At 40.8% G+C, this 27188-nt stretch overlaps 1 protein-coding gene and 2 long non-coding RNA genes across 8 annotated transcripts in view; 2 read left to right on the top strand and 1 right to left on the bottom strand.

The window, feature by feature from the left end:
- LOC308464911 overlaps positions 1-6427 on the top strand; it is a 45516-nt gene extending 39089 nt beyond the window's left edge. Inside the window, exons 4-5 of the long non-coding RNA XR_013980182.1 lie at positions 4533-4679; positions 5756-6427. This is a non-coding gene — a long non-coding RNA (uncharacterized lncRNA). The remainder of the gene's footprint in view (positions 1-4532; positions 4680-5755) is intronic.
- The window catches only part of NELL1 (neural EGFL like 1), a 391785-nt gene that overhangs the window by 3301 nt on the left and 361296 nt on the right, over positions 1-27188 (bottom strand). For all 4 annotated transcript variants that reach the window (XM_080983235.1, XM_080983238.1, XM_080983236.1 and 1 more), the window contains 3 exons: positions 16412-16605; positions 8183-8359; positions 4430-4654 (listed from right to left, as the gene is read on the bottom strand). In XM_080983235.1, the coding sequence (XP_080839361.1) occupies positions 4430-4654; positions 8183-8359; positions 16412-16605 (596 nt within the window). The remainder of the gene's footprint in view (positions 1-4429; positions 4655-8182; positions 8360-16411; positions 16606-27188) is intronic.
- LOC308464903 lies at positions 10360-16405 on the top strand. Of its 3 annotated transcripts, none has more exons than XR_013980179.1 (5): positions 10360-10450; positions 13269-13420; positions 13683-13901; positions 14865-14928; positions 16226-16405. It is a non-coding gene; the product is annotated as an uncharacterized lncRNA (long non-coding RNA). The 3 variants fall into 3 exon arrangements; XR_013980180.1 differs by having other exon boundaries at positions 14395-14928; XR_013980181.1 differs by having other exon boundaries at positions 13683-14928.

Genomic DNA, 27188 nt, shown 5'->3' with positions numbered 1-27188 from the left:
CCGTCAAATGTCTGGGGGCCCTGTGTGTGATCGCCACAATGGGGTTGCACTCTCTCTGTAGGAACAGCTGTGCGGTTTGAGGGATGCAACACCATCTCTGTTGCTGGTGACGCAGGTGATCTCTGGAGCGAGGAGGACCTATTATTAGCTTGTGCGGGTATGTTAGCTACGCCCTTTCCTGGACAGAAATCACTTAGTCACTGTGATTCATGTGTTGATTGTGAGGAGAACCTGAGCTTACAGGGTTAAACAGCTCAGAGTGTACACCCTGCCTACTATTGGGAGGGGGGAGATTCTGCGTCATATCCGAGAGTCTAAACCCTTTGTTTTTTCTACTTTCGCTTTTGAGGAGAGTGGACGTGTTTTCACGATGCTGTTCGACAATGGATAGTCTGCTGTAATTAAAAACTGCTTTTAGCTGCTAAGATCCTGTCTGGACTTTATTTAAGCACACTGGAGTAAGCACTGGAGCTTGCAGCTTTCTCTTACCGCTGCTAATCTCTGCGTTTGCTCAGAGCATCGGAATGTGGCCCTTTGAAGTGCGGAGGCCTGGCCGGTAGCTGCGCAGCCGGAGAGGGCTGGACGCCAGGTTTTATCTGAGCAATACAGTGGTGCCTCGCAAGACGAAATTAATCCGTTCCGTGAGTGTCTTCGTCTAGCGGTTTTTTCGTCTTGCGAAGCAACCCTATTAGCGGCTTAACGGATTAGCGCTATTAGCGGTTTAGCGGCTATTAAAGGCTTAAAGGCTTAGCGGATTAGCTGCTAAAAGGCTATTAAAGGCTTAGCAGCTTAGATAAAGGGGGAGAGAAAAGTGAAAAAAAAATCTCAAGACTCGCAAGACATTTTCGTCTTGCGAAGCAAGCCCATAGGGGAATTCGTCCTGCGAAGCAACTCCAAAACGGAAAACCCTTTCGTCTAGCGGTTTTTCCGTCTTGCGAGGCATTCGTCTTGCGGGGCACCACTGTAAATCAATCTTCTTCATTGATAACCTCACGATTGGACTACTGCAGTGTGCTGTATGTAGGGCTTTCCTTGAGATTGGGCTAGAAGCTGCAGCTAGTGCAGAATGCTATGGCCATATTACACCTGTGGTGAGGGAACTGCAGTGGCTGCCAATCAGCAGCCATACGTTCCAAGGTCTTCTTGTTAACATGCAACTTGGGACTAGGTTACCGGAAAGACTACCTGCCCTTGTCTAGACCTGAAAGTTACTTAGATCCTCTCAGGAAATTCTACATAGGGTATGTTTTTCTACTGCCTGTTTCATTGGCCTTTAGGGGGTTTTGTGTGTGTTCTTGATTTAATGATATATGTTTTAGACGATACACCACTAATATCTTTTAAAAACATTAACCAGTTTATAAATGCTGCTCAATAAATAGATTACGTGACTCCTGGCTCTCATATGCAAAATCTAATTCCACAAAGGTTCTGTTTGCATTACTACCTTTAAAAAGGGGGCGGGGGGGGGGCGGGGAGAATAGATCATATGAAGTGAACTTCTACACAAGCAGCCATTTACACAGAGCTGCTTCACTTAAACTGGAGGCTATTTGCATGATAGGAAGACTTATGCCATTCTATAGACTAGCCCATGATAATGTATAAAGTTGACTGTTCTAAGGAGGGTGGGTGATTTACTTTGATGCCCAAAAATGTTGATTCAGATTCTGTTGGTTAGATGGCAACAATTTTCTTTTAAGTTTAGTAAATTAAATAAGAGCAGCTATACAGAATCTTCCTATACTTCTTCCTCCAACTCTCTTCTTTGCTTAGAGATAGTTTGCAGTATTTTCTTGGCATGAGTACTAATATTATTATTTTTCTTTGAAACATAGATATATTTCCTGAGAGATGATTCTTTCTCACATGTGCAGCCTCTTAGCCGTTCTCGTTTCTCAGGCTAAATGGTCAGTTCCAAAAAGTCTTGTTTTAGTAAGGTTTCTTAAGCACATTCTTGTGAAATTGAATTGAATCTGAAAAGCTTAGCAAACCAAAAGCTTGGCATTCTAACATAGGAATACTGAAGTGGTTCAAAGAGAAGCAGGTAACTCCCCACCCCCACCCCCTTAAGAATCGGTGCAGTTTTAAGCTTGTCTATTCAGCTGTAAGTGCTACCAAATGCCATGGGGCTTACTCCCAGGTAAGTGGGGTTAGGCTTGCAGCCTAGGATACTTGCCCCCTAGTTACTACTGATTGGGATAGCCTCTTGTGCAGACTGAACCATTTGGACCAGTGGGATTATATCTCTATATCCGGAGTTTTGAATTATGGAATGATCTTGTTTGGTACTTCTTGTGGTGAGGTACAGTCACAATAATTTCCAGGAATCATTGGGGTTAAAGGGAACTGCTTCATATTGGTGTTTAGATAACTAAGAACTACAACTATAGCTGGAATTCGCAAGCTACAGATTCTTAATGACTTAACTGATGTGTACATTTGGTTTGCAGTCATGAAGTTACTTATATCTACTCATCATGTTGAGTTTGATTTCATTAAGCTTGTTCAGGTAACTTGGGACAGTATGTTCTGTTAAGAAGGAACTAACAAAGATGCCTCTTCAAGTGTCTGATATACAGAGCAGCTTCCTGCCTGCTTTTACCAGGTGCATGGAACTCTTAATCCACATGGCAAACAGAGCAAATCCAATACCATACTAATCCTATCTCTGCTGCCATATGATTTGAGTCTGTGACATCTGAACCTCAGAGATACACAAATGGAAGCAACTATATTCCCCTGTCACAGCTCAGCGCAATGCCTCAGGGAAAGAGCCCCAAGGGCAAGAAAGCAAATCAAATGAATTAAAGCTCAAATACTCCAGCCATGGCTTATTGCTGCACTGTGCATGAGAAAATGGCGAAGAATACCCTGTTACAGTATTTTATACAGCATTTCATAAAACAGCATTTGGTACTTTCAGTGATCTAGAAAGGATCAAAGGAAAGCAATTCCGTCCAGGAAGATGGTGTAAAAAGAACAAGAAATCATTATTTGATTAACATGCATTGCTCAAGTGCTGCATGTTGGTCACTGTAAAAAGTTACTATTTTGGTACACTTTCATTTTCTTCTCATTTTAAATAAAAAGCATAACCTTGGATGATAACGGATGCTAATTGCACTAAGTGCATTACAGTATTTCTGAAAGCTAAAGTGGATGAACTGATAAATATGATTTCCCAAAAGGATGTCATTTTGGTATCAGTTACATTCACAGTGAAATCTTCTTCCCTAAACTATAATCGCTTTAGAAAGTTGCGTATAGGACAATGCCACAAAACTATGACAGGCAGCACAACAATACTTTATGAGGCCTGGAGCCCTTGCATGCCACTGACATTTATCTTTTAGAGGAGTGGAGGGCTTCTTTAAGTGGCTGAGGACTTTCCAGGTTTTATGTGCCAACAGATGACGAGTTGGGGAGGTTTTCTGTATCTATTGGGAAGCACTGATAGAATGAATAGAGTGTTGGGCTAGAACCTGGGAGATCAGATCTTACTCAGCCATGAAGGTCATTGTGACCTTACGCCATAGTGCTGTGTGAATAAAATGGGGAGAAGGAAGACCATGTATGCCACTTTAAGGTCTATGGAAGAAAGTTGAAATATAAATAAATAATATAAATAAATGTGGCAGGACACCCCACACACCCTCAAAAAAGTATCCTGGACCACCTCTAATAGTGAATTCAGAGTAATTCTAGATTCTGTTGGCAGTGATTATGACTATAGTGACAATTCTGAAACCTCACAACTTCAAATGGGCCATTTCTGCACTAATCTAAAATGTGTGGCTTGAGGGTTGTCATCTCCATTGTTTAATATTCCATTTTTATTTATTCCACCATGAATAGCGAATTATACTCCAGAAAGTTTATAAAACCAAGCTACAAAATAGGATTTGTGTTTCTCTTGATTTTCCTGCAATAGAGAATAAATGTATATTTCTACCCTTTACCTTCAATTTTTGCCCATCTCTGTAAGGAAATAGAGCAAGAAGCAAAAGGGATTCAAAATGAATGCAACATAAATATATTGCACCCTGCAATTGGTATTACTGTAACTGCCTTGCTAACAGGCAGGTTATTTTTGAAAATACATATTTATAAATGTCTAAAATGTTTACTAGTTATTAACATCACTATTCTACATGCATATTAAGAATAACTGCAGGGCTTTAAGAGAGACTATTTTAAAGTTGTAGAAGAAGCCTACTGAATATTTCTGGCCCTATCTCCCTGGATAATAATCACACAATTACCATTACACAAATTGCATAATTTTTGTTACTGCATTCTCATTCTTCCGTTGCAGCTCACTGCTGTCAGTGGCAGCTAAAAGCAACATTCCTGGGTAAAGAGTCTGACTCCTACACACAAATTATGTGTACTGCCCTCCCCTCCTCCACCTTTTACTATCAAATACCTTGCATTTGCAAGTTGTACAAGGAGACCCGAGCATTGTCCATACGGAGCCACTAAGTCGTGCTATTCCATAGCCATCTTGACAAGTTTTTCTGATATCGTAGGTTATGTTATCAGCCAAACAAGGATCACTGACACAACGAGGGCAACATTCTCCTTCTGATATTGCTGTGAAGTCACAGGTGAGAGTGGGGCATGCAAGCGGCCAACAATCTACTTCACCTTCCTGGGAAAACAGAGAGAGACCCACAGTAAGTTACGTAAAACTATGAAACAAAATACCAATAGCAACTACTTCTTTGATCAACTTTTACTGTTAGGCCTGAGTCATTACCTAAAACTGGGGTGGAATAGGACTCCCCTTATTCCATTGTTGCCCATAATAGCAGAGGCTGGTGGGAGTTTGGGTACCTCAGTCTCTTGAAGGGTACAAGTTCTCCATTCTTGACTAAAATTCACTTACAAAATAGGCATATTCTGATCTGGCAGTAGTCTAAACAGTGCAGTGTTGCTGAGCACCACATTTACAGCAGATTAAGGACCATGCACACATCTCTGATGGATAAACGCAGACCTCCAACCAGGGATGTGGATACACCATGCTGCTGTACAGTCGTACCTTGGAAGTCAAATGGAATCCGTTCCGGAAGTCCGTTCGACTTCCAAAACCAAAGTGTTTGACTTCCAAATCACAGCTTCTGGTTGGCTGCAGGAAGCTCCTGCAGCCAATCAGAAGCCCAGTTGGACGTTCAAGTTCCAAAAGAACATTCGCAAACTGAATCAATCACTTCTGGGTTTGCGGCATTCGGGAGCCAAAACGTCCAGGTTGCAGGGCGTTCGACAACCAAGGTACAATTGTATATGAAACTCATTTGCTGAACTCGGTGATGTGATAATATAGAGCTTCTGAATGAAAAGCCACAAATGGTTGAATTCTGAAGCACATTTTTGTTTTGATTTCATAGCCCTGTTATGCAGATGTGCATCTTCATCACAAATTGCTTGCTGGTTTCCCACAGGCATCTGGTTGGCCACTGATGCTGGCCAAGTTGGACCATTGGCCTGATCCAGCAGGCTCTTCTTATGTTATTTAAGCAATTTACGAGGCTATGTAAACTACTCGTTTTAACAAATGGAAACCATGAACCATATTATCACACCAGTACTGCAGTACTGCCAGTAGCTATTTACAGTGTTAAGGCTAAATGCTATGTAGTAGTTTACAGACACTAAGAGATAATGACACAGTAGTTAACTCATCCAGAAATCATATGATAACTGACACCTCAGGATACAATGATAAATAATTCATTGCATTACTCTGCAGCATTTGCAACCAAAAATACCATGAAATTCAGATTAGACAAAGTCACTGGTGAGAAAGGTAAGGTGATTCAACCTATTCTGGATGGGGTTGCACTCCTCTTGGAGGAACAGGAACATTCCTTATTATTATTTCAGAAGTCTTTTAAAGTCTTAACACCTAGTTTTATTGCTGCCAGTTTAAACATGTAGCATATTGTGCATTTGCTACTTTTAGGATTTTGTTTTGCTTTTAAGTGTTAGATTATATGTTCTTTGTCCAAAAGAAGTCCAGGAGCTTTCTTTTGAGTAAGCAAGCATGGAATCACACTGTCAAGATCTCACAACATGAAGCATGGACATCCTCCCCCCCCCCCCCAGTATTGCATCCTATGGTATCAGGATCTGATAAACTGTGTATTAGGCAACATACACACTATACCTTTAAAGCACTTTGCCCCTGTCAAAGAATTATGGGCACTGTAGTTTGTTAAAGGTTGCTCTGTGAAGGGTAAACTATAGTTCCTAGAATTCTTTGGAGAAAAAGAATGTGCTTTGCTTGTGGCATCCATTGGAAGTTTTAACATTCTTTAGTTACTTATGCTGTGCATCACCAGTTGTTTTTGAAGCTCTGAAATCACTTTAGTGAATTGCTATGTGGCACTGAAAAGCCCTGTTCTTTGGACCCTAGTGATTCCCTCCCCCCTCATTTCTGAGCATTATATTACTACTACTACTACTACTACTACAACAACAACAACAAAACAACAACAAAGCATGTATATAGTCCTTTACAGAGTTGTTAATAGTATTTTTTTTTAAAAAAATTATTGATTTTCTTTTCTCATAACAAATATCCAGTATCATTACTAAACATTCATTTTTCAACTCCCCCCTCCCTGTTCACTTCCCTCAGCTTCCATTTCTGGTTTATTACATTAAATGATACATTATATGTTATCACGTTGTTATATTTCTTGTTCTTCGAAAATAAAATTGTAAATGTTTATTTAAATCCTGCCAGCGAGTCCATTTTTTTTTGTTTTGTTTCTGCAGATATATTGTAAAAGGTTCCAATATCACAATAGTGATTTTGATATTACATAGTATTAGTAATCTTTACAATTGCTTTGGGTAGTATTATTTCCATATTACATGACAAAGACTGCAGAGGGGATGAGTTGCCAAAAGCAACAGAACGAATTAACAGCAGAGGCAAGATTTCCTGTAGTGATTTCCTTGTTCACAGTCAGGCTCTTAGCTGCTGCACTACACAGATTTTGACACTGAGAAGCCACATTTTCTGGCCTTAATTTCTAAATACTGATAATGACATATTGGGAGAATCTCCATCCCTCTGTTGACACAGGGATTCCACATGGCATCACTAATGGATAGCCACCCAGTCTCTCCTTAAAAGCCTCCTTAAAATGAAGAAGGGTCCACTAATGAAGAATGTTGAATTCAGTTGTCCCCCCAAACAAATATTTGGAGTTCCTGGTTGAGGCTTTTCAGCCTAAGAATGGGCATGAGCAGCACACATTTGCATGTATATATGTTTGTGCAATCATCCCTAGGAAGCCCCAGCTGGATCAGGGCACAGTAACTGAACTAGACAGCAAAGCCCTCTCACAGTTTTCAATTTAGAAATACAGCTATCTGTTTCCTCAATAAAACCTGCTATCACCTCCAAACTTGTTTCAGCAGCAATAGGCATTTTCTCTTTAAAACCGACAGGCTTTCCTGGACAATTTGGTATGCAAATGTTCCCCCTAGGCTAAAGTAAAATACAGCTCTGCTTCTTATAGTCTTAACATGTATGTATTCTGTAAGGTGAAGAGATCAATCCTTTGTGTGCATAAATCTTGATGGTCTTTAATTCATGATGACCCCTCTAACCTCTACCTTTGTGAAATGTTCAGAATAATACGTTGCAGAGGAAGAGACACAAAATAAACCTGATGGAAGCTTTAATTTTTTTCCTCATGCCCAGACCAAAATGGTGAACATTGTAATGCCTTTGAAGAGGCTGCATTTATGTTGAAGAAGTAAGTCAAATAAGCACCTTTTAAAAACTTGCTACTTCAGATCATGTTATGCACCTTAGCATATATGTACAGTGGTACCTTCGTTCTCGAACGTGTCCGTTGACAAACGTTTCAGAACCCAAATGCTGAAAAACCAAAAGTAAATGCTTCTGCTGCAAGTTTCTCAACTGAATTTGCAGACAGCCCTTTCGGTTTTTTAATGTTTCGGAACTCAAATGTTCTTCCAGAACAGATTACATTCGAGAACCGAGGTACCACTGTATAGAGCTTTCCATACTGTATTTTGTGTCATGAGAAGACAAGAATGTTAACAGTATGCATTTTTTATTTTTCAATATGGCGTGTCCATCAATCTTTTACTGCTCTTGCATCTCATAAGAAAAATATTTTATTGGCTTACATACCAGACAGCGGCACTGTTGACAGCTGTATGTCCAATTGTCTCCACTTCGGTACAGCTTGTGCCCATTCTGATCTAAACATTGACTGGTGACTCTGGTATCACATTCTGGGCAGCAGAAGAAATCAACACTGGGATTCTGACAATCACACGTAGTTCGTCGACAGAATATTTTGCCATCCTGTCAAGAAACAATAATCATTAGTGTTTCTAAATAACGGATAGATCAAATTGGGGCAGTGCCTAGCAATGTGTGTTAGCTATTTGCATTTTATAGTGTTACTCATTATACTGTACAGTTCACAAATACAAGTGATTGGGAAGCTCAATGGCCACATTTCAGAAACTCATACCATGCTCATTGTTTTATAACAGGCAAAAGGTGACGCAGTATTATTTAAAAAAAAAATCTTCTATAGCAATTCTCATACTTCTGCTTGTGAATGAGGCTGCACAGACTCTTGCATAAATGGAAGAACACCTCTGGATATAGTTTCACTTTTGCCTTCCAAATGTGATGGAGCACCTTTGGAAACAATCCTAAATTTAGTGTTTGAATGTATTGCAATGCTATTTATTCAAAGAAGCAAGAATATTTGTTCATAAACATTCATGTACTTTTCTTTGCTTTCAACTGATGCATTAGCAGTAAACACCCAAGTAAGAAATTCATATTGGACTCAGTGCCATGTGGCAAGGATTCTGATGGCAACTGTTCTATGGTGGCACCAACTGTTGGGTGAAATGCAGTGTATGTTGCTCCACTTACAGACGACATCGCATCCATTGCTGGAATGGGGAGGAGGCAATATCAGCAACTCTTCTTCCCATCCCTCCGTCCCCTAAATATACTCCAGCAGACCTCTCAGCTGTAAACTGCCTCTCTCTACTTTCTATTGATGGATGACTTTCACCAGCAGAGTGACACCCATTGAATATCCAGATTCACCTTGATCCTAGTTCTGGGTTGCCTTAAATAAATACTATGAGTATTCCCACAGACTTCAAAGACAAGATTATTTCTATTCCAAGGAGCAGCCAAAAACATATCAAGCAGCACCTATTTTCTACATTTTTCCTGCTTTCTAGCCAATATTGGGGTTTATGTTTTATTCTGCTTAGTTTAGCATATTGTAAATGTTATCAAACTGAGGTTTGGATACTCTTTCCACTTATACAAGAAATATACTCTCAAATTTCATCTTTGGAAGCTATGTGTGAATGGAAAAGTTCTCAACTTTACCACTTTAAACCATTGCCCTTGCAAATAGTTTCTTGCATGCATTCTGAATGAATAAACGTTTCTATTAGTCACATAATGAGTATCATGAAGCAACAATTTTCTTCACAAATTTTTGAATAACCATGTAATTTTAGAGATAATATCTTCAATAATTTTGTGGCTGAACAGGTGGCACCATTAATTTAACAAAAATGCATTACACTGCAAAACCAGGCCTGTCAGAGGAATTTAATACAGCAAGTTAATGGAGGAACCTATCATCTTTTCACCTTCAGTTATATCTAGTTATGTTGTTGTTGGGTTTTTTACAGCTTGACTTGCAGTCCAACAGAGGAAGTAGTAGGAGACTATGTCACCATATCTAACAACTCAGCACAATTTCACATTCCTTTCTCGCTGAAATCAGGATGGAAAAGTGCTTCACTCTAGATTGGCTCCTGCTCTCAGACTCATTTTTGAAAAACCTTTTATTTATACCTCTCAGAAATGAAGCTTTAATACCACAACTGCTAAATATTTACTCCTTGCATAGGATCCTGCACATTTCAGTGGCTACAGATTAAATTACAATCCTTGTGATAACTAGAGCATCAATATTGTTTTAAAACGTAAAAAAAAAAGTATGCGTTGGCTTGATGGAAAAGGGAAAATGAGTTTATTCAAATTGTGAGGATGATAATTATAGGAATTATTGTGCTGGAAACTCTACCTGTTATTATAGGTGAATAAATAATTTCAATGCTTTTACATGCATAGCATTGAACTGAAATCTAGAATACTAATGATTTATTTCAAATTAGGTAGTGGGTTCTTCATTTGCTGAACGGTTAATTCAAGCAAAACAAAAAAAACCCCACACCCACCCAACTGCTTTTAAGAACGGTTTTCAGCCCACCTACTCATAGGCAATACTATCTCAAAGTTGTGCTTCCTACAGTAGGGACAGGTAGACCCGAGAAGTAGCTGGCACAGCAGCTGCTGAGACTCACTGGGCTGCTGAACTTCTGAAGAGACAACCATTATCTCCAGGTGAGAGTACAGTAAATTTGCAGTTCAAATGTGAAAATGTACATCAGTTATCAGTAGCATAGTAAATGTCAAGCTACGTTGTCACACAGCTACTGCACCCTGAGCTCAAACGTTGCCCATGTTTCAAAGAGCAAGATTGCTGGTTTTCATGTATGAAAGAAGCTTACACCCAGTGCTTTTTTTTTTCTGGGGGTACTCAAGTGTATGCAGTACAGGCACCTTTTCTTCTAAAAGAAAAGCACTGCTTACACCAGTGCAGATAAACAAATTGAAGCAATCAGGAACCATTTCATAAAAGGTTGCAACTGGTTTTATTAATAAGAAAAATATTTCTAGCCTTCATAGCTGTGGAACCCTGGAATATTAGAGGCAGCCTAGCAAAGATTTAGTGCCTAGTGAAAATTCAGGGGCATATCCAGACATCTAAGAAAGGGATGCTTCCAGTTCTCATCAATCAAATTTCTGTCCAGATTTTGGAGTTTGGAATAGCCTTGTTTTGTTTCAAAAGTGGAATTAGAATTAGGAATTTTGCATTATTTCTTTAAAAACAAAAACAAAACAGCAACCCTGAATTCTATGCAGAACAATGTGCCTGAACATTACAGTGTGTCTCCCCACACAAAAACAAAGCAAGCAAACAAACAAACAAAAAACCACTTTCAAGATGCCTATGGTTAGCCAAAGTTCCTTTCATGTCTTGCAGTGGGTGGTTATTATTATTGTTTAAGTGTTTCACTTCATGTTTTATTTGCATCTGTTTCATTTTGGTATTCATTTTCCCCCTTTTTAAAAAGACATTTTTGCTACCACCTCTGAGGGCAATGCAGCAGAGTTCAGCATCACTCAAGTTTTGCAATGGTTCATTAGTGATACTGAAATTAAATTATTCAAATTAAATATGTAGTGCAACCTAGTCCATATACTTGATGTAACTGGTATTTGGACTTAATTAGAATTTCATATTTTTCCAACACAGTTTTCAGTATCATTGGAATTATTATGCCTCTCGTAGTATTCTATGTTTTGTATACAGACCTGTTCACTCTGCACTCTACAGAGAGCAATTTGACCCCAATATTTCAGTGTCACAAATATGTAGCCTTTTCCGCCGCACAAAGTCTCTTGTTGCTTTGGAGTGTCAAATATCCATCTCTTAAAATAACCTCAGCAATTTCTAAATAATTCGTCCACTATGTGCACAGACTGAACAAGTGGGAAATCTAGTCTCTCTTCATCTGATAAAATAAGAACGAAAAACGAGCCGCTGTATCACTATGACCACTACCAAACACCACTACTCCTGTACTTCAACTAATTACACCAAGAGAAGTTACAAAAAGAATGACATTTGAGCCCAGTGACAAGAAAGCAGCTAATACTTGGGAATAATCAGAGGTTTAGATAAGGGAAAAACTGGTGGTGAATTTGTGTAACAAGTTATTTTAAAAGTTAGATGAATAATAAAATTGTAGAATTGGAATGGACCCCAAGGGACATCTAGTCCAACCCCCTATAATGCAGGAATCTCAACCAAAGCATCCATGACAGCTGGCCATTCAACCTCTGCTTAGAAACCTCCAAGGAAGGAGAGTCCAGAACTTTCCAAAGAAGTCTATTTTTCTGGTTTAAATTCATGGCGCTATAGTTTACCCCTCACAGAGATACCACCCCAGCACTCTTAACAAACCACAGATCCCAGGATCTTTCCAAAACTAAATTTCTATAAATTATAAGCACAGGTTCAAGGAATCAATTAAAATCACAAGTGCACTTCCATTCATTACTAGTAGGGTGGTTTATATCAATAATTGAGACCTGTTAAGTATTGCTTGTATGCTCATGCCCAAGTCTGGAAAGGGGGACTCTTAATGGTGAACTTAACTACTTCCTCCTCAAGTGACTAAAACCCAAGCTTGAAGTGCAATTAAATTTGAACCCAGATCATAATTGGTTTCTCAGTTCCATTGTCAGGATCACTGCCACTAGAGTGGATCACCTTCTCAATTAACTGGCCGTGGATCACAATGGAGAGTTGTTGCTGGTGAGGCCCCCCCCCTTCCTTTCTCCCTGGCATGATGAGCATTAAACAGTAGCATTCCAGGTGCCAAGGCCCCTTGGAAATGTGGTTATCCATGGTGCCTAAGTCTTTGGAGATGCTGCTGAAGTTCCCCTGAGTCAGGCTTGGAAAAGAACTCTGGAGCTCATTAAGCCTGCCTTAGAAAATCCAAGCAGAAGAACTGCTTGCTCACTTTACACCTACTGAATAAAACGGAGCTCTGTTTCTTCTTTACATCCAGTAAAGAGCGCTGAAGCCACTGTAGGGGCAAAGAACAAATGTGAGGGAGAAGCCAAGGGCCCCATGAGGCACGGGATCCTCATTACCACTTTTGTATTTTGTCCCTGCAGGGTCTTTCATCACTCCCATACAGAACAATGGCTCAATTTATTTATACAGGGGCAGGCAAAAGACACTGTAGAAGAAGGTTTAATGCTGAAAGATGACTCACGGAGTTGGCTTCTTTCCCCATCCTCACTGGTGCACCTTTATTCTTGCCCAATTCAATATAATGCAAGCTACTATGTCTAATGGGGCCATAATAAAGAGGTGCAGGCATGATAAATTGCGGTGGTAGAAGGAATACAACCTCTCATATTTACACCCTTGAATTGACTTGGAAAGCTTTTCCTGGTTTGGCAGGGGGAGGGGAGAACCTCAAATAATTTCCAAGTGAATCCAAAGCAAATTTTCCACAGTTCACCCATCTCAAGGTCATGGTGTAGACATTGTGCTCCATAATCTAGGATATGTATTTTCCAGGATGCTTAACAGACATAGGAAGGCCTCGGGTGCCTGAAGAATGATAAATCCCAGAATCCCTGGCACATGATGCACTGCATTAAAGACACCAAGAGGGAGAGAGGAAGAAACAGAGGCCTCAAGAGAGGACCTCCCATTACCACAACTGCCTGGTATGTTGAAAAAGACAGACAAGGTATTAGGGGGAGGTTCACAGGTAGGAGTGTGAGGGAATGTTTAGACTCTTGTTCTGCTGCTTGTCATGGGGCCGGAATTTGCAACTGGGTTCGGAAAATAAACACATGGTACGTTTCTAAATATTCAGAGTGGAATCCAGTTTGTCTGTTATATTAAAGGAAGAGTTTTTGATGCAGTGGATACCACCGCTAACAGAAGGAAGGGAAATTTGGCTGATTCCTTCTTTGCCCCCTTAAGCCATCTTGGCCCTCTGAAAATCTGCTCCTGAGGGCTGGGGAACACCCCAGAACTGCCTAGAAGGTGATATGGGAGGCTACAGGGCGATGGAAGAATCTGAAGATTACCTTTCCTGCTTTCCATCAGCAGAGGTCTGCATCAGACCAAAGATTCTTCTGCAAATGGAAGGGGCTCCTTCCATTTGCATATTGTTCACCAGTTATTTTTTTGTACACAAAGGTAAGACATATGATGGCCAAGCAATTTGGTTTGTTGAGCTCCACTTTGAATCAAGCAGATGAAAATATGTACATCACTATTTAAATCATGTTTTCACCCACACACTATCTTGGGAATCTCTTTTCAGGGAACACTAGCTTCCATACTAGTAAGTCAGTAAAGCTGCTTTATTTGTGGGGGGGGGGGGGGGGACGACAGAAAGAAAACAGGATTAAAGACAACACAGCTCCGCCAATGCTGTTATAATTCACATAAGGCTTGAGGGATGTACTCTGAGAAAGCAGCAAAAATCTACTTCAGGCTACTTTGGGTAATGAATGCACTCAACTAATTAAGCTGTTAGAATTTTAATGTTTTAGCAAATTCTGCCCTCATTCATAGGAACAAAACCCATTATGTTTAGAGAGGATTAGATGAAATATTATGTCTGGTGGATTGCTGCGGTAATCCCTTCCTCACTTATCTGTGAAATATTATTATTATTTTAAAAAAGGTGTCTTCACATGGTCCAAACCTGGGCAGATTATGCCAGAATTGGATATCATTGGCCATGGGGTGGACGATCTAATTCCACATTCACATATGAAGCAGTGTTGGGACAATTAGGATTTTGTTAGCTATTTCAGCGAGCTAAGAGTACATTCAACAGAACATTTTATGGAAAGAGGTTTTATTTTATGTGAAAGATACCAGACTCTGTTTCAATTAAGGCACTGTAGAAAAATTCATACATAATTTACTAGAGTCAATTGTTAGAGAATATTAAAATAACTTTTAATAAATAGCCCTGACTAACTAGAAATAAACTGTATTAAGACCCATAAACAGTCTATGCTGTCCTTAGCATAGTCATATTATACCTTCAGTAGGACTTGGAATGCTCAGAAAAGTTGAAATACTCCCACCAAATGATGATATTGTAGCTCTTTATGGTGGTATTATCCCTATTTTGTTCCTCAAAAGATATTCTCAAGAACTTCTTCCTGACTGTGAAGCAGTCCTTATGGAGACGTGCACACAAGTTGAGGTAATTTTAATATGTTTTAGTATTTTGACTTTTATATGTTTTAAAGTACGGTTGTGATTTCTTCTTGATTTTACTGTTTTTTTCTTTTGTAAACCACTTTGAAGTTTTCAAGTGGTGTATAAATTTTATGAAATAAATAAATGAGCCATTTTTGCCACCAGCCGTTCCTTTTGCAAGAATGCAAGTTTCCTCCTAAATTTTCAGGTAATACTTTTGGAAAGAGGAAAAGTAGTCTTATAAAACCATATTTTGCATGCATGATTGCATCATAAATATTGTTAAAATGTTGCTTGAGGATGGGGTCCTATTATCCCCAGTGTTCCAAATTGCAATACTACAGGAGAGTAGTGGAGATTGCTTCTGTTGCAAATATTTCTGATACAAATATTCCAAGTAAATTTCACATTTCACAAATTCACCATGTTTGACATTTATAGAGTCTCAAACATAATTCTCTATGAGGGCTAATGTAGCACAATTGTGAACTAGGAAATCCCCAGTCCAAATTCCATCTCTGCAACAAGCTCACTGGGTGATTTTTGTGATTATAATAATGATTTACCTTACAGGGTTTATGGATTCCTGCAGCAATGCCCTGAATGCTAATGAACTATAAATGCTGTGTGTGTTGCTGCCACCATACAAACCTCTGGTGGTGAGGGCACTTTTGTTTGAAAGGTATGAGTGAAAAGTATGAGTGAGGGCTATCTATCATACAGGGAAAGGTTTCCCTTAAATGTACCATATTTTTCGCACCATAGGGCGCACCGGACCATAGGGCACACCCAGTTTTTAGGGGGGGAAATCAATAAAATTCTTTCCCCCCCCCAGCCCCAAAGAGCAGCGTACAGGCTGCGCACAACCTCTCCCTGCCGGAGGGGTTGCGCGCGGCTATGGCACAAGCCAAGGCAGCAAGCGGGATGGATCCCGCTCGCTGCTTTGGCTTCCTCTTTAGCCCCGCGCAATCTTTCCCTGTGGGGAGAGGCTGCGCAGGACTAAAGAAGCCATATGGCACAAGCCTGCATTCGCTCCATAGGACGCACACAAATTCCCCCTCAATTTTTGGAGGGGAAAAACTGCGTCCAATAGAGCGAAAAATATGGTAATTTTTAGCATCCAGCAGCATTCATCTTTTCAGTCACCTACAACTGTCCCAGGGCACTGAAGTTTCTTCTCGCAGTTTCATAAATAGAAGAGTTGTATAGACCAGGAAGTTTTCTTGTTGTTTTCTCATACCAGTTTTGCGTGGATGCAAACCTGCTTGCTAGAGTGAATTTGCTTTTTTTTTCTTTTAAAGGAACCAAGAAAAGATTAATTCAGATTACAACTCCCCAGGGGGAGCCCAGGTGATTTGGGAAGAATTCAGCCTGCAGTCTGACATGGATTTAGTTCTTTTAAAATGGGTTTCTTATTTTAAAAAATACACAAGGAAAAGAAGAAATTGGATTATTAAAAAAGTAAAAAAAATCAAACAGGAACTTACCTTACAAGAGCAAACAGAACACCTGTCTTTCTTCAGTGTCCATACCTGGCCATTCCGTTTCAAGCCTCCTTCATGTGTGCAGTCACCAGTGCAGGATGGTCCAGATGGACAGAGGCAATCAAATCCTCCTGCCAGGTTCACACAGGCGGAGTCATTCCAGCAAGTGTGAGTCCTCAAGGCACATTCATCAATATCTGCACAATACAGAAGAGTTTATTGGGCTTCAGCAAGTTGTGTGATCCATAGTTCTTTGGGAACATCAAGTAGTTACTTGAGACTGGATTTGTAGGCCTGCTTTGCTAAGAGGATATATACTTTCTACACCCACACTCTTAAAATGATTTCTTTAAAAAGGTTATTTCTCAAGTTGAATCATAACCAAGTAAAAGAAATAAGAAACAACTTTTAGAAACTTCTGTTCTTGCATTATTATAACTCTTCCTAGATGCTTAATGGTTAAGAGATTATGTTGCCTCTCGAGGGCATAAAACAATGATTTAAAAAAATAATAATAATAACGGAAGGGGACCAGTAGTTGTCTTTTTAAAAAAACATACTGAGTAGGAGTAAATTGCTCCTAAGTAGCAGGCTATTCTTGGATTTGTACAGGAAAAAGAAGTAGTAAGGACATAAGTTTTTGCATGAGCATAAGTATATGAAGACGAGCAGCAAAGTCAGTCCTCAGGGAATGTGCAGGCGACCTTGGAACGGACAGCTCATGGAAGAACCCCGACCAAACCTGAGAGGAGGCGTGTAGTGGTGATAGGGGATTCCCTACTGAGGGGAACAGAAGCAGTGATCTGTGGGCCTGACAAGATGTCTCGGGAAGTGTGCTGTCTCCCCGGGGCTAAGATCTAAGATGTAACTGAACGACTGCAAGGAATCATAAAACCCACTGACAAATACCCCTTCCTCTTGGTTCATGTGGGAACCAATGACACTGCAAGCAATAGCCTCCAGAAGGTCAAAAGAGACTACGAGGCTCTGGGCAGGAAATTGAAGCAATTAAATGCACAAATTGTTATCTCATCTGTCCTCCCAGTTGAACGACGTGGCCCAGGGGGAGGGGGAAAAATAGTGGAAGTGAACAGCTGGCTTCGCAAATGGTGTAAACAGGAACGGTTTGGATTCTTAGATCACGGACTGCAGTTTCTTGAAGATGGACTTCTGGCAAGCGATAGGCTGCACCTCACAACGGTTGGGAGGAATGTTTTTGCCAAAAATCTCAGAAACCTCATCAGGAGGGCTTTAAACTGACTAATGTGGGGGAGGGAGACAGTGCTCCTGAAGGTAGGAGTCTATCAATTGATGAAGATGATCATCCAAATGTCATAGACCAAATGGAGCAAACAGCACGCAGACCTAGTGGTGGGAGGGAAAAATCCTTAAATAAGAGACACGGGAGAATGATTAATGGACTTCAATGTCTGTACACTAATGCGCAAAGCATGGGAAATAAACAAGATGAGCTTGAGCTCTTGGTACAGCAAACTAAATATGACATAATAGGCATCACTGAAACCTGGTGGGATAAGTCCCACGATTGGAATGTAATAATGGAGGGATACAATCTATTTCAGAGAAACAGACCAGACAAGAAAGGAGGAGGGTGGTGTTATATGTCAGGGATGTGTATACCTGTGAAGAGATCCAAGATTTAGAACCTCAAAGCCAAAGTGAGAGCATTTGGGTCAAAATTAAGGGAGAGAAGAATAACAGTGACCTCATTGTGGGAGTTTACTATAGATCCCCAAGCCAAACGGAGGACATAGATGATGCCTCCTGGAACAGATGGCCAAGCATGCAAAAGGAAGGGAGATAGTAGTAATGGGGGACTTCAATTACCCAGATATTTGTTGGATGTCAAACTCAGCCAAGAGCATAAGGTCAAACAGATTCCTCACTGGCCTTGCAGACAACTTCGTTGTCCAGAAAGTGGGAGAAGCAACAAGAGGAACAGCCATTTTAGATCTGGTCCTAACCAATGTTGATGACCTGGTTAGTGGGGTAGAAGTGGAAGGATCATTAGGCGCGAGTGATCATGCTCTTCTGAAGTTTACGATACAGCGGAAAGGAGCAGCCAAGCATACTAGGACTCAATTTCTTGACTTTAAGAAAGCCGACTTCATAAAACTTAGGGAAGTGCTGGGTGAGATCCCATGGACAGTAATACTAAAAGGAAAGGGAGTTCATGATGGCTGGGAGTTTGTTAAGAGGGAGATAGTAAAAGCACAACTTCAGGCAATACCAATGAGACGGAAACATGGAAGGTGCCTAAAGAAGCCAGGGTGGCTATCTAAAGAACTTTTAACTGAGTTAGGATTAAAAAAGGATGTGTACAAAAAATGGAAAAGGGGGGAAACCACCAAAGAGGAATTCAAACAAATAGCCAGCACGTGTAGACACAAAGTCAGAAAAGCTAAAGCACAGAATGAACTCAGGCTTGCTAGAGAGGTTAAAAGCAACAAAAAAGGCTTTTATGGGTATGTTCGTAGCAAAAGGAAGAACAAAGAAACAGTGGGGTCACTCAGAGGAGAAGATGGTGAAATGCAAACAGGGGACACAGAAAGGGCTGAACTCCTCAATGCCTTCTTTGCCTCAGTCTTCTCCGATTAAGAAAACAATGCCCGACCTGAAGAATTTGGAGTAAATGATTCAGCAGAGGAAACACAGCCCAGAATAACTAAGGAGATAGTACAAGAATACTTGGCTAGTTTAGATGTATTCAAGTCTCCAGGGCCAGATGAACTGCATCCAAGAGTATTAAAAGAACTGGCAGATGTGATCTCAAAACCACTGGCAGTCATCTTTGAGAATTCCTGGAGAACAGGCGAAGTCCCGGCAGACTAGAGGAGGGCAAATGTTGTCCCTATTTTCAAAAAGGGGAAAAGAGAGGACCCAAATAATTACCGCCCAGTCAGTCTGACATCAATACCAGGGAAGATTCTGGAGCAGATCATTAAGCAAACAGTCTGTGAGCACCTAGAAAGGAATGCTGTGATCACCAATAGTCAGCATGGATTTCTGAAAAATAAGTCATGTCAGACTAACCTGAGCTCGTTTTTTGACAGAATTACAAGCCTGGTAGATGAAGGGAACGCAGTGGATGTAGCCTACCTTGATCTCAGCAAGGCATTTGACAAGGTGCCCCATGATATTCTTGTAAAGAAGCTGGTAAAATGCGGTCTTGACTATGCTACCACTCAGTGGATTTGTAACTGGCTGACTGACCGAACCCAAAGGGTGCTCATCAATGGTTCCTCTTCATCCTGGAGAAGAGTGACTAGTGGGGTGCCACAGGGTTCTGTCTTGGGCCCGGTCTTATTCAACATCTTTATCAACGACTTGGATGATGGACTCAAGGGCATCCTGATCAAATTTGCAGATGACACCAAACTGGGAGGGGTGGCTAACACCCCAGAGGACAGGATCACACTTCAAAACGACCTTGACAGATTAGAGAACTGGGCCAAAACAAACAAGATGAATTTTAACAGGGAGAAATGTAAAGTATTGCACTTGGGCAAAAAAAATGAGAAGCACAAATACAAGATGGGTGACACCTGGCTTGAGAGCAGTACATGTGAAAAGGATCTAGGAGTCTTGGTTGACCACAAACTTGACATGAGCCAACAGTGTGACGCGGCAGCTAAAAAAGCCAATGCAACTCTGGGCTGCATCAATAGGAGTATAGCATCTAGATCAAGGGAAATAATAGTGCCACTGTATTCTGCTCTGGTCAGACCTCACCTGGAGTACTGTGTCCAGTTCTGGGCACCACAGTTCAAGAAGGACACTGACAAACTGGAACGTGTCCAGAGGAGGGCAACCAAAATGGTCAAAGGCCTGGAAACGATGCCTTATGAGGAACGGCTAAGGGAGCTGGGCATGTTTAGCCTGGAGAAGAGGAGGTTAAGGGGTGATATGATAGCCATGTTCAAATATATAAAAGGATGTCACATAGAGGAGGGAGAAAGGTTGTTTTCTGCTGCTCCAGAGAAACGGACACGGAGCAATGGATCCAAACTACAAGAAAGAAGATTCCACCTAAACATTAGGAAGAACTTCCTGACAGTAAGAGCTGTTCGACAGTGGAATTTGCTGCCAAGGAGTGTGGTGGAGTCTCCTTCTTTGGAGGTCTTTAAGCAGAGGCTTGACAACCATATGTCAGGAGTGCTCTGATGGTGTTTCCTGCTTGGCAGGGGGTTGGACTCGATGGCCCTTGTGGTCTCTTCCAACTCTAGCAGTTGTAGGGTTCCCATGTTAGAAGCAGGGCATGAAAAAATAAAAACCAGACATACATTCTGGAGGAAAGGGAAAGTGCCATGAATAAACCTTCAGGCAATTTGGCCTTAAGTGTGTTGGTTTTTTGTTTTTTTTTAAGTAAGGGTTATATTATTTTATCACAAATAATCTAATTTCAGAGACTTCTTTCCTCCAATGCTGTGCTGCTGACACAAGGAAACCACTCACATGAGCAATTAAATATGCCTACTTGGTCTCTTATGTGTTTTACTCCCCCAACGCTATACTGTTCATACGTAAGAGACACAGCTAAGATAATATATGAACCAGTTACTATTACAGATGAAATAAAACACCTGTCTTTAGCAGAAATAAGACAGTCCTCTCAAGCTGAAATTTGGGGTAGTAGCAATAAAAGTGAAACAGAAAATCCACCTCATATTTCTTGGTTAGAAGACGCACTTATTCTAACCCCAAAGGAATCCAGAGCAAAACGTATTTCTAATGTCTCTCTATTCTGGGCTTGTATTCAAGTGGCACAGACAAATTAGTGTGGATCTAATTACAGAGCATTAGCAAAGTAGCACTTGCTCTCTAGACAAGAGTCACTCACAATAATAATTCTACAACAACAGCTCTGTTTACAACTTTCACAGCTAGTGTTCTTTGCAGGCCAATTGAGGAAATGAGCAGAGATGATATTATCTCTTTGTATGATGAGAAGAATTCATGAAGTTGAAAAGATTTTCAGTTCAGGGATCATCCATTCATTCACACACACACACATTTTAGCTGAGGAAGTGCAAACTACACCAACAATGGAGAAGCATAATAATAAAGGTAAAGGTAAAGGGACCCCTGACCATTAAGTCCAGTCGTGACTGTCTCTGGGGTTGCGGCGCTCATCTTGCTTTATTGGCCAAGGGAGCTGGCATTTGTCTACAGACAGCTTCCGGGTCATGTGGCCAGCATGACTAAGCCGCTTCTGGTGAACCAGAGCAGCCCACGGAAACGCCGTTTACCTTCCCGCCAGAGTGGTACCTATTTATCTACTTGCACTTTGATGTTCTTTCGAACTGCTAGGTTGGCAGCAGCAGGGACCGAGCAACGGGAGCTCACCCCATCACGGGGATTCGAACCGCCGACCTTCTGATTGGCAAGTCCTAGGCTCTGTGGTTTAACCCACAGCGCCACCCGCGTCCCTCCTAATAAGATACAACAATATATTTAACAGAAAGCTGCATAGAAGACAGAATTGTGACCCTACCTGTAGGTTAAAAAAAGAGCCTTTGAGGATGGGGGATTCAGAAGCTCAACAATATCACTTACACTGTGTCCTTTTTTAGCTCACAATTTGTTTTGTCTTAGATTGCAGTCATATCGTCCCTGAGACCCTAGGACCCATCAGATCTCCCTAAGGGGAGGAGGAGAGAGTCCACCTTTGGAGAGGAAGGTGTTGAAGGTTGTGGAAAAGTTCCTGCAGAAGGTTCCTTTCCAACACTGAACAGCGAAAAGGAGGTGCTCACAAGGGGTGTTCTAGGCAAGGTTGCAGATCTTTCCGAAACTGGCATAATTTATTCCACTCCCATTAAATTCTTTGTGAGGGAAAAGTTTCTCAAAAACAAAGAAACCCCCAGAAACAAACAAACCAAAAAATAGCAACAGCCACTTAGAACAGGAAAATAGGAAAGCACCATCCCACCTTCTGCCCTATCTGGAAGGACAAAGGAAAAGGGAGTTAGTCCCCCTTTGTTCCCCTCTGCCTACCCTTTTGGATTGTCCTATTTGTTTCACTGGAGCTCAATGAGCAGCTCAAAAGTTTGCATGTAGACATTTCAGCAGCAAACAAAAATTACTGGTTCATTTCCTCTTAGAGATGTGGCAATGTTAATTAAATACCGCAGAAAAGCAGCAAAACATATGAGCCCCATTTGCACAAATCTATTTTTAGCTACAATGCTAATGACACAATTAGACTTCCTATTCTGAGATATATATATATAATATATATATATATATATATTATGAAAAATGATCTTACCATATATTAGCATAGCAAAAGATTTTCTTTTGGCTGTTATTTAAAAGATTACATGCAGTATGGAATGTGCAATTTACAACACAAGTGGCAAGCACAAGCAGCGATTCTATTGTCCATTAGAATGTTGTTGAATTGTGCACTCCGGGCATCAATAATAGGGTTAAATCTACTCCTTCACTGCAAGCTCCTTAAGTGCTTCTCCCTTAATTATGTTTCATGTCCCTCCCCGCCCCTGGAAAAGAAAAAGAGCCACAAGGGAAGGTCTATTTCTGGTTGGGAAAAGGACAGGAGGGAAAAGGGTTAAAAAGCCTCTCTGTATCTAGTTTTCTATATAAACACAACCTTCCCCAGGCTGCACACACATATACATCACAATGCTCTGCTTAATGTGTAGTTTGAGTCTCAGTTTACAATAATGTTCCCATTAGACAGTTCTCCTTCCCTAGAAGACTTCTCTTGCAATGATCATTTTGCTGCTTCATTCTGACAAAATAAATAGCCATAATGTGGCCATCTTCAAGGACTATTAATGTGCACATTATTTATTAGTTTTTTCTTGATTTTCCATATAATAAGGAATGCAACTTGAAAGGAGCACTTTAGGTAATGAAAAGGTGGCCTGGTACCTTCAAACCAAATACCATGTACTGTGTTCCAGCTGCAAGAGAATCATGAAAAGGAAAGCTATATACTTGTAATAAAACTAAGGCCATGAATAAATTGATAGAGAAGGAATTGTTTTAATGGGAAAATACAAACTAGTTACCTTAACTTTCTTCTCATTGTTTCTCTTTTCAGTAGGCTTTCACTTACACTTCTGGTTAAAAATGTCACTACAGCCATGCTTGGGTGTTTTTGCATTGAAAAAATGCAAAATAATGTTTTCCTTTGCTGTGTTAAGGTTTCATTCTACACCATGCATAACATATGAATCGGGGCTAAAGAATAGATTAGAGGCATAGATTTTACAGTTCAAAACTAAAAGAATTTCACAGATGAGCATGGGGCCATATTGCCTACGAAGTTCCATGTAATTGCTTTACTTGCAACACAGACTCTAATTCTACTTCCGTGCAATTTAACAGATTTATGAGAAGCCAGATGTTGGCAATTATGGAAACCAACATTATTCATATTCTCAGTACAACAGACCTGTTTGCACTGCAAAACCCAACGTAATCTATTATACATATAACCAAAAGAGAAGAGGCATCCTATTTACATACCCCCAAATACTTCATGCCGAGAGCTCATAAACAGCACTGCTAAAAGCAGCAAACCTTGCCAATGAACAAATAATAAAGCAAAAAGCTCAACACCTTGTCATAACTCCGTTTAGGATCCTAATGCAAATTATAGTTTATTATGTTCTTGTGTTTGTTATTTAATATCAGCCAGTAATCAAAATATCAGGCTCAAAAAAGTGGCATCCATTCCAAGTTCAACTTGGAACACAATTAAGACTACTAAACAAGGCAAATGTTTTAAACCTATACAATGAAGCATTATTAGTGCTTCATGACACAATTTAAGGAGCTAGTTTTGAAGCACAAAGACCAAAACGAAATGGGTCTGGTCTACATGAGGATCTTCTTGCCTACGAGCCTTCTCTTCTTTCCTTATACAGTGGTACCTCAGGTTACATATGCTTCAGGTTACAGACTCTGCTAACTCAGAAATAGTACCTCGGGTTAAGAACTTTCTTCAGGATGAGAACAGAAATTGTGCTCCGGCGGCGCGGTGGCAGCGGGAGGCCCCATTAGCTAAAGTGGTGCTTCAGGTTAAGAACTGTTTCAGGTTAAGAACGGACCTCCGGAACGAATTAAGTACTTAACCCAAGGTACCACTGTAGTCTCCCCCTTCCATTGTAGTCCTTAAATGGGGCCCTGCTTTTAATCCTTCTCAATTCAGAAGCATTACCATGGTAAGGATCCCCAACACCACCACAAAGCTTGGTCATTTACCCCATAATGCAAGTTAAGTAATGCATTCCCCTTGCTCATGACAGGAGCCAGTAACCAGAGGCAAGCAGAGCTATGCTCACTAGCTAAGCAGGCCTTTGCCTAGCTTGCCTTACTGCTGAAGTGGAAATGAAGGTTTTAAAATATGCTCAAATGCATCAGAATCATAGGAACTGTAGTTGACCCTAATCTCCTCCTCCTCTTCAAACTGGCGGAGTGGTTGCATTTGTGAGCCATTTATCCTTATCTCTCTCGCCCTGACCTAGCCACTGTGATCCATGCGACGGTCACCTCCAGACTGGATTATTGTAACTCGCTCTACATGGGGCTGCCCTTGAGACTGACCCAGAAACTCCAGCGGGTGCAGAATGCCGCGGCAAGACTCCTTATGGGGTCTTCGCTGTGAGATCACATTCATCCGGTACTATACCAGATGCACTGGCTCCCGGTGGAGTACAGGATCAGGTTTAAGGTGCTGGTTTTAACCTTTAAAGCCCTATACGGCCTAGGACCCTCATACCTACGGGACCGCCTCTCCTGGTATGTCCCACAGAAGAACTTACGGTCTGCAAATAAAAACATCCTGAAGATCCCAGGCCACAGAGAGGTTAGGCTGCCCTCAACTAGAGCCAGGGCTTTCTCAGCCGCGGCTCCAATCTGGTGGAACGCTCTGTCACAAGAGACTAGGGCTCTGCGGGACCTGACATCTTTCCGCAGGGCCTGTAAGACAGAGCTGTTCCACCAGGCCTTTGGTCAGGGCGCAGCCTGACCCCCTCCTCTGGCAATCTGCACAGAATTTTGCTTAATGGTTGCCATCAATTTGATTTTAATTTTTATAATGAAAGGTTTTTAGAATGCTGGATTATTTTGATTGTTGTTAGCCGCCCTGAGCCCAGCTTTGGCTGGGGAGGGCGGGGTATAAATAAAAATTATTATTATTATTATTATTATTATTATTATTATTATTATTGTTATTATTTGAAGTATCACTCTACTTGTGATTCCCAGAAACTGGTGTTCAGAGATGTACTGTCTCTGACACTGGAGGGAGTGCACGGCCATCATGGCTAGTAGTGATGGATAGCCTCAACTGCCATGAATTTGGGTAATATCCTTCTAAAACCATTAGCACATCTTGTGGTGAGGTACTATGTGTTTTGTGAAGAAGCGCTTTCTTTCGTCTTGACAGAATCTTTCAAAATTCAGCTTCATTAGTACTATCAGGGAGGGAGAAAAGCTTGTTCTTTTCTTCTTTATCTACCCCTGCATAACCCTATACACATCTATCAAGTCCCTCCACTTTGCCTTTTCCCCTAAACTAAAAAGCCTCAAATGTAACCTTTCCCCAAAGGAGAGTTGCTCCACACCACTGATCCTTTTGGTTGCCCTTTCTGAATGCTTTCCAGCTCTTAAACAACCCTCTTTTGGTTATGAGGCTAGAACTGTACACAATATTCCAAGTACGATTACACCATAGATTTGCAGAATGACGTGAAATATAGGCCGTTCTATTTTCAGTTGGTCTTTTTTCTTGGGTGTCCTGGTTCCTGCCCCAAACACCACAACTGAGGCACTTAACGTGTGAATGGGAAGAAAGCTTTAGTCAAGGCTAGCAATGGTACAGGTCAGGCTACAGGGGCAGAACAGCAAAGGCACACCTAGACAATTCAAGAACATCATCAGGACAGTGCCAGATTTCAGGTGGATCCCCTGCACAGGGGGTACAAAATAACAACACCACCTATATTTATACGGGTTCCTACTCAAAGTTAGGGCCCAGTCAGGCAGGTGATTGAGTTGCCACAGCTATGATACAGTGCACTTGAGAGCATGCACAGAATGGAAGGCAAGAGAGAGGAGGGCATGAAAATAAATATTTAGGGGGCACACCAAAATTTGTCCTCACTTGGGGCACCATATTACCAAAGTCTGCCCCTGATCAGGAGTCAAAGACTGGATGGAAGCTGCAAAGATGTCTCAACAAATGGCCATGCCCCACCCACCAGCTTTTAACAAGAGGCTTCTCTAAGGGGTGCCAACCAGTTCTCAGTGATGGAGGTTTTATTTTGGGGTGGTTTTTTGTTGCTGCATTTTGTTTGATTACATTTTATCATATGCTTCCTTAAATCTCTGAAAATCATATTTTTTATTTTTAAAAATAGTTTTTTTATATAAAAACTCTGCTACGTTTATTTTTACTTACTGCATTTATTGGAGAACCAGAACAAACAGAAAGAGCCATGCCTTACTCAGTTGCATAAAAAAACCAGGCTCTGAAAAGAGAGAGGCCTTATGAAAGATTGTATTACTTGGAGGTAAGTCTTACTGTGTTTGTTGGGGCTTCTTCCCAATGAAGTGCACATAGTCTGTGCGGTACCAAAATGGCTTTAGAACAGAGAGAGACTCATTTAAACTGAAAAATTCTTCCATTTTTCAAATGGTAAACGAGGAGTAAGAAAAGGACATAATGTTAATTGCACTTGTAATTAGGAAAAATTGATATAAACATATCTTAGGTAAACTGAATATT

The sequence above is a fragment of the Podarcis pityusensis genome, assembly GCF_964106645.2.
Source record: "Podarcis pityusensis genome assembly, chromosome: 1".
Lineage (NCBI taxonomy): Eukaryota > Metazoa > Chordata > Lepidosauria > Squamata > Lacertidae > Podarcis > Podarcis pityusensis.
The sequence above is the reverse complement of the archived record's forward strand: the minus strand, read 5'-3'. Positions and strand labels throughout refer to the sequence as shown.